Genomic DNA, 7,717 nt, shown 5'->3' on the forward strand with positions numbered 1-7,717 from the left:
TGAATTCTGACTTTTTTTCAAAATGCCCAAACTCTGACTTTTTTTTAAAAGTGTTGACATTTTTTTCAAGATCTCAAAATGTCAGACTTTTTTCCCAAATCAAAAAATTCAGATTTATAAAATTAATGTTGTCGTCTTGTATTTCTCTCAAATGTCTGAGCGTGCAATCATACTGAACATCTGCTAACTAGAATATGGGAAAAGGTATTTGATGTTAAACCAAAGTATCGGACAAAGTGGCACCAATAACACGGCTGACAATTTATCATGAAGTTGAAAATGTGACATGAAGCGAACCATGTACGCACTACGGCAACAAAGATCTAATGAGGCAAACTAAATGAAATACTTTGAATGGTGTCTCCTCACCTGAGAGCGCTTCTTCTCTTCTCAGTCGGTGTCCTTCTTCAGGTATTTCTTCATGATGGAAGCCACGTCTCCGGCCTCGCTGCCCTCGGCCTCCAGCCTCTCTCCCTGCGGACCATCGAGCCTCCGTCTTCTTCCTCCTCCGTCCTGAGAACTCCCCGCTGACCCCCCCGATGACGAGGAGTCCGTTTCAGATCCCTTCCTGCTCCGGCTGGAGGGAGGCAGCTCTCCGAAGTGAACGCTCAGAGCCCTGCGTCCTCCTCGCTCAGATCCCGTCAGGCTGCTGGTGGACTTCGCTCTCCGGATGGCGGGCAGAATATCTAACGCCGCGTCTTCCCGGCCCTCCATTAGCCTCCGGTTCTGGAACACCATCGGTTCTGAACCCAGGGATGCTTCCCCCCCATCTTCGGTGGAAAGACTCCCCAGCATGCACCTCCTCGGGGGTTGAGGGGAGCGCTGCTGCATGGAGGTGGCTCGGGGTCGCTGTGGTTGATCTGGATCTTCTTCTGGGATGCAAAGAGAGGGAGGTTGATGGCGGGAGGCGAGGTTTGACCCCAGAGAGGAGAGGTGAGGCAGCGACGGGACGCCTGAGAGGGAATCACTGCTGGAGTTGTAGCGAGAGAGTTTAGCTCCAGGTGTTTGAGCGTCGCTGATGGAGCGAGCGCTGACGGAGCGAGGCATTATCGGGGACGGGGGTTTGAGGATGCTGGATCGGGGCTCCTGGAGGTCACCGGGGCCGAGGGAAAGGGCGGAGGCTCGGCGTCTGAGGGTGGAGGCGGCGGTCGTTTGATAAACGGGAAGAGAGACGGCGCTCCCGGCTCCGTCGTCTGCGTCTCCGCCGGCTCTGCGTCTCCGGAGGCCGTCGAGCAGCTCTGAGAGGGCGGAGGAGGAGGGGGCCCGACTCGGAGCCCTGCTGCCCCCCCCTCCAGCCCTGCTGCCTCCAGCCCTGCTGCCCCCCAACTCAGAGCCGTCATCATCATCGGGATTCTCACAAGACCTTCACAGAGAAACACTTTGTTTTCAGAACTTTGATTTTTTTCTTCAAATATGTTAAAATTCAGACTTTTTTTTTCTTCATAATTCAGTTTTTTTTTCTGGAAATATCAGATTTTTAAATTTTTTTCTCACTTTTTTTCAAAATCTCAAAATTCGGACTTTTCGGAATTCTGACTTTTTAAAATCTAACAAAGTTGACTTTCACAATGTAGCAATTCTGACTTTTTTTTCTTCTCAAAATTCGGAATTCTTTCTAAATCTCAAAATGTTGCCTTTTTTCAAAATTATGCATTTTTTCAAAATTATGCATTTTTTTCAAAATTATGCATTTTTTTCCCAAACTATGACTTTTTTTCAAAATCTCAAAATTATGACTTTTTGGGGAATTCTGACTTAACCGATTGTTTTCTTGCTGCAACTCTACAACCCTTAATAAATTAAAAATGAACAAGCTTACCTGAAGCTGTAGGTGCTCATGGTGTCGGCCAAAGAATGGCGCCCCCCCTGGCTGCTGATGGTACTGCTGCCGTTGGGAGACCCCGCCCCACGGGACCCCCCTCTCGGAACTCCTAACCAATGACGGATCCCCTCTCCAACGTCCTCTGTCCCGACGCTAGAGACCGAGTCGCTGCAGAGAGGAAACACACTTTATCACAACGGAGAACCTGCAGAACATTTGCTTCCCAACGCGCATGCATGCGCTTCCACTCTGCAGACAAACTCTCAACGACTCCTTTCAACTTCATGAACGTTAATTATAAGCTATTTGTTGTTCTATACATGTTTTATGCACCCTCTCGATTCATTTCTGGGGTTAAAAAACATTCAAATGGCCAAACTTGAGGCTTTGAAACCGTAGTTCAGCGACCAATAAGTGTTGAGGGCCATACTGCAGTTTGAGTGGATTCTGAGAAAAGTCAGAATTTAGAATTTTTCAGAAATCTCACAATTTTGACTTTTTTCTCTACATTTCAAAATTGTGATTTTTTTTTTAGGGATTCTGACTTTTAACTCAAAAATAGTTAAACAACCAACATGTGTTGTTTTCTCTCTGTCAGAGGCTATACTGTCGTTTGAGTCGCAGTTGAATTTTGAGAAAAGTCAACATTTTCAGAATTCTGACTTTTTTCCCCCAAAAATCTCAAAAATAAATTTCCTTCCAAAATTCTGACTTTTTTTAATAATGTCAAAATTCGGACTTGTTTTCCTTTCAGAATTATTACTTGTATCTCCAAATCTCAGAAATCGGACTTTTTTGTGAATTACGGCTTTTTCTCAAAATCGCCAAAAATCGGACTCTTTTTGAGAATTCCGATTTTTTTCTCCAAATTTCTAAATTGTGACTTTTTTTTCATGGATTCTGAATTCTATCTCAAAAATAGTTGAACAACCAACATGTGTTGTTTTTTTTCTGTCAGAGGCCATACTGTCGTTTGAGTCGCAGTTGAACCATCAAGTTTGTCTTCTCCTTTCCATGCTCTTGCATTATTTCACAGCCAAAATAATAATAATAATAACATTTAGGAGAAGCTTTGTATTCCCATTAAGCATGTCAAAGCCACGAGGATACAACCAACCAGTTAGTAGAATAAATAACAGGTTGAAGAAGCTATCGCTAATGCTAACCATCTACTCACAAATCTGAGCTGGCGACACATAGGACTGCAGACGTGCCAATACTCATGCCATCATTATAGAAATATGCTGTATGATTAATATCAATGAATGCTACTTTCCTCATCACCCAGGCAACCATTGATCTCCATTCATTGACTTTTGTATCAGCATAAAGACACTTATATATATTAGCATGTACGACATATTTTATAGCACATTGTTATTCACATTTTTAACCATTTCTAATGCCTTTGTATTAGAATTTTTTTTTTTAAAACATCAATTTATGATGGATTTTCAAGTTATTTTTGGAGTAAAATGCTGTGGTGCAAGGACTCTGAGTAACCATGCACATAGCCGTTTTCACCAGAGTCCCTTTAAAGGATAATTACGGACATTATAGTACAATTATCGTAGTTTTGGCCATCTTTCCATCACATTTCTTTAAGCAATTATAACATTTTGGGGTTTAATTTGATTATCAATGATAAAAATGATGGCCAAAACTAAGAATAGACCAGAATTATCCTTTTTTGTAATTTAAAATTCAGCGTTATCATTATGAGACGTTTAAACGATGACACTTCAAGGCCTGATGCAATGTCCAGGACACACACACACACACACACACACACACACACACACACACACACACACACACACACACACACACACACACACACACACACACACACACACACACACACACACACACACACACACACACACACACACACACACACACACACACACACACACACACACACACACTTTCAGGGTCTTACAGGTCTTTCTTTTGACCCAAGGACGTCACAGCAGTTCTCACACTGGAGTGAAGGGCAGAGTGGTGACAGGGTGAGAAACAGAAACAGAAATGATCATGTTTGAGGAGGAAGATGTTTACTTTAAAGTAAAGTTACCTCTCAGAGTCGCTCTCGTCGCTCGACTCCACTTCCTCCAGCGCCGCCTGAAGGTCAACGATGCGACGGATCGATGTTTCAAGGTCGGCTTGTAATGCCTGTCTGACGGCGCTCAGCTCCTCCACCTGCATCTCCTGCAAAACACACATGAGGACTCTTTAAAGTAGAGACACTACATACTGATATACACCTGAACATCAGCAGGAGAGGACTCTTTAAAGTAGAGACACTACATACTGATATACACCTGAACATCAGCAGGAGAGGACTCTTTAAAGTAGAGACACTACATACTGATATACACCTGAACATCAGCAGGAGAGGACTCTTTAAAGTAGATATACTACATACTGATATACACCTGAACATCAGCAGGAGAGGACTCTTTAAAGCAGAGACACTACATACTGATATACACCTGAGCATCAGCAGGAGAGGACTCTTTAAAGTAGAGACACTACATACTGATATACACCTGAACATCAGCAGGAGAGGACTCTTTAAAGCAGAGACACTACATACTGATATACACCTGCACATCAGCAGGAGAGGACTCTTTAAAGTAGAGACACTACATACTGATATACACCTGAACATCAGCAGGAGAGGACTCTTTAAAGTAGAGACACTACATACTGATATCCACCTGAACATCAGCAGGAGAGGACTCTTTAAAGCAGAGACACTACATACTGATATCCACCTGAACATCAGCAGGAGAGGACTCTTTAAAGTAGAGACACTACATACTGATATACACCTGAACATCAGCAGGAGAGGACTCTTTAAAGTAGAGACACTACATACTGATATACACCTGAACATCAGCAGGAGAGGACTCTTTAAAGCAGAGACACTACATACTGATATACACCTGAACATCAGCAGGAGAGGACTCTTTAAAGTAGAGACACTACATACTGATATACACCTGAACATCAGCAGGAGAGGACTCTTTAAAGCAGAGACACTACATACTGATATACACCTGAACATCAGCAGGAGAGGACTCTTTAAAGTAGAGACACTACATACTGATATACACCTGAACATCAGCAGGAGAGGACTCTTTAAAGTAGAGACACTACATACTGATATACACCTGAACATCAGCAGGAGAGGACTCTTTAAAGTAGAGACACTACATACTGATATACACCTGAACATCAGCAGGAGAGGACTCTTTAAAGCAGAGACACTACATACTGATATCCACCTGAACATCAGCAGGAGAGGACTCTTTAAAGTAGAGACACTACATACTGATATACACCTGAACATCAGCAGGAGAGGACTCTTTAAAGTAGAGACACTACATACTGATATACACCTGAACATCAGCAGGAGAGGACTCTTTAAAGCAGAGACACTACATACTGATATACACCTGAACATCAGCAGGAGAGGACTCTTTAAAGTAGAGACACTACATACTGATATACACCTGAACATCAGCAGGAGAGGACTCTTTAAAGCAGAGACACTACATACTGATATACACCTGAACATCAGCAGGAGAGGACTCTTTAAAGTAGAGACACTACATACTGATATACACCTGAACATCAGCAGGAGAGGACTCTTTAAAGTAGAGACACTACATACTGATATACACCTGAACATCAGCAGGAGAGGACTCTTTAAAGTAGAGACACTACATACTGATATACACCTGAACATCAGCAGGAGAGGACTCTTTAAAGTAGAGACACTACATACTGATATACACCTGAACATCAGCAAGAGAGGACTCTTTAAAGTAGAGACACTACATACTGATATACACCTGAACATCAACAGGAGATGACTCTTTAAAGTAGAGACACTACATACTGATATACACCTGAACATCAGCAGGAGAGGACTCTTTAAAGTAGAGACACTACATACTGATATACACCTGAACATCAGCAGGGGAGGACTCTTTAAAGTAGAGACACTACATACTGATATACACCTGAACATCAGCAGGAGAGGACTCTTTAAAGTAGAGACACTACATACTGATATACACCTGAACATCAGCAGGAGAGGACTCTTTAAAGTAGAGACACTACATACTGATATACACCTGAACATCAGCAGAACATGTCCTCTTTAATCCCTGTGTAACCTTTTAATTGTGTGTTTACTAACTGTAACCTACACACTCGTTGTTCCTTTAAAGGATGTTTGTTGACACGCTCACCTTCATGAGGCCAGATGTGTGTTTTCATTCCCCCGACAACCTGTAAAGACCCTGCGGCCCAATCTGCCTCAGCAATTACCTTCCTCCACCCTATATTACCTCATCAGTCAAACACCGAGTCCAATGGCATGTCCACACACACACACACACACACACACACACACACACACACACACACACACACACACACACACACACACACACACACACACACACACACACACACACACACACACACACACACACACACACACACACTACATCACACACACACACACACACACACACACACACACACACACACACACACACACACACACACACACACACACACACACACACACACACACACACCCACACACACACACACACACACACACACACACTACATCACACACACACACACACACACACACACACACACACACACACACACACACACACACACACACACACACACACACACACACACACACACACACACACACACACACACACACACACACACACACACACACGGCATCTAGGCTTTCAAAGTTATTGGCTTGTTGGCTTTGAGGAGACGGGTGTGGGTGCAGCGGTTGTCATAGAGACACATAACCAAGTATGTGTGTGTGTGTGTGTGTGTCCATAACCTTGAAGACACAATGAGGATTAATCACAGTCAGAGAGAGAAAGCAGGATGAGCGAGATATGACGTTAAGAGGTGGGAGGAGGAGTGTGTGAACATGTGTGTATGAATATGTCTATTCATGCAGCAGGCTGTGTGTGTGTGTGTGTGTGTGTGTGTGTGTGTGTGTGTGTGTGTGTGTGTGTGTGTGTGTGTGTGTCTTTGTGCTAATAACTGAATAATTGTTGAGGCTCCTTCTCGTTTGCTCAGAGGTCACGGGTAAATCTGCTCTGAGGAGGAAACTCTGAGGGCAACCAGCAGAACATTTATTAAATGCTTCTTTCTATTTGGTATTTTTTGGATATAATGGAGTCCTTTCTTTTTAAATTAATATTACTATTATTCTTTTTATTAACAATAGAAATAAGACCTAAAATAGCTCCAAATAATACAAACAAATCATCAATATGAGGCTCAAAGGATACAGTTAAAGCCTTCTTAGAGTTCACATATATTTAATTGAATGTGCTGATTGTCTATTAATTATACATTATACCTTAATGATACCAAAGTTGGCATTGAAAGAAGGTCATATCAGATTTATTAAAGGTACATGTATGTGTTTGAATCTCGGCGTGCATCAGCTCATTTACAGAGTGGATCTTTACAGTCTATTTTCTGACCAAATCCTTTTGAACTTAAACATGATTACTGCAATGAGCTCTTCAAACACCTCAGCGTCTCAGAGAAGACGTTTTGAAGGTATTAAAGTGAGCAACGTGTGCAGACAGCCCGTGTCTCTGATCAAACCTGTGCAGAAGTGAAAGTGATGTTTGGTAATGTTGCAGATAACGCAGCAGCTGTTGTTTTTGAACAGAGGAGACGTTGTTCCCTCACAGCCTGGAGGAAGTGTGTGCGCTCTTTAATGCACACACACACACACACACACACACACACACACACACACACACACACACACACACACACACACACACACACACACACACACACACACACACA

General features: G+C 42.8%; 1 protein-coding gene across 1 annotated transcript in view; it reads right to left on the bottom strand.

The window, feature by feature from the left end:
• Positions 1-7,717, bottom strand: part of myo18b (myosin XVIIIB) — a 56,368-nt gene that overhangs the window by 1,338 nt on the left and 47,313 nt on the right. The window contains exons 35-38 of the mRNA XM_079659985.1: positions 3,900-4,033; positions 3,765-3,806; positions 1,820-1,990; positions 370-1,363 (exon numbers count right to left, since the gene is read on the bottom strand). Coding sequence (XP_079516111.1) covers positions 391-1,363; positions 1,820-1,990; positions 3,765-3,806; positions 3,900-4,033 — 1,320 coding nt within the window. The 3' untranslated portion in view covers positions 370-390. The remainder of the gene's footprint in view (positions 1-369; positions 1,364-1,819; positions 1,991-3,764; positions 3,807-3,899; positions 4,034-7,717) is intronic.

This window comes from Notothenia rossii, assembly GCF_949606895.1.
Source record: "Notothenia rossii genome assembly, chromosome: 11".
NCBI lineage: Eukaryota > Metazoa > Chordata > Actinopteri > Perciformes > Nototheniidae > Notothenia > Notothenia rossii.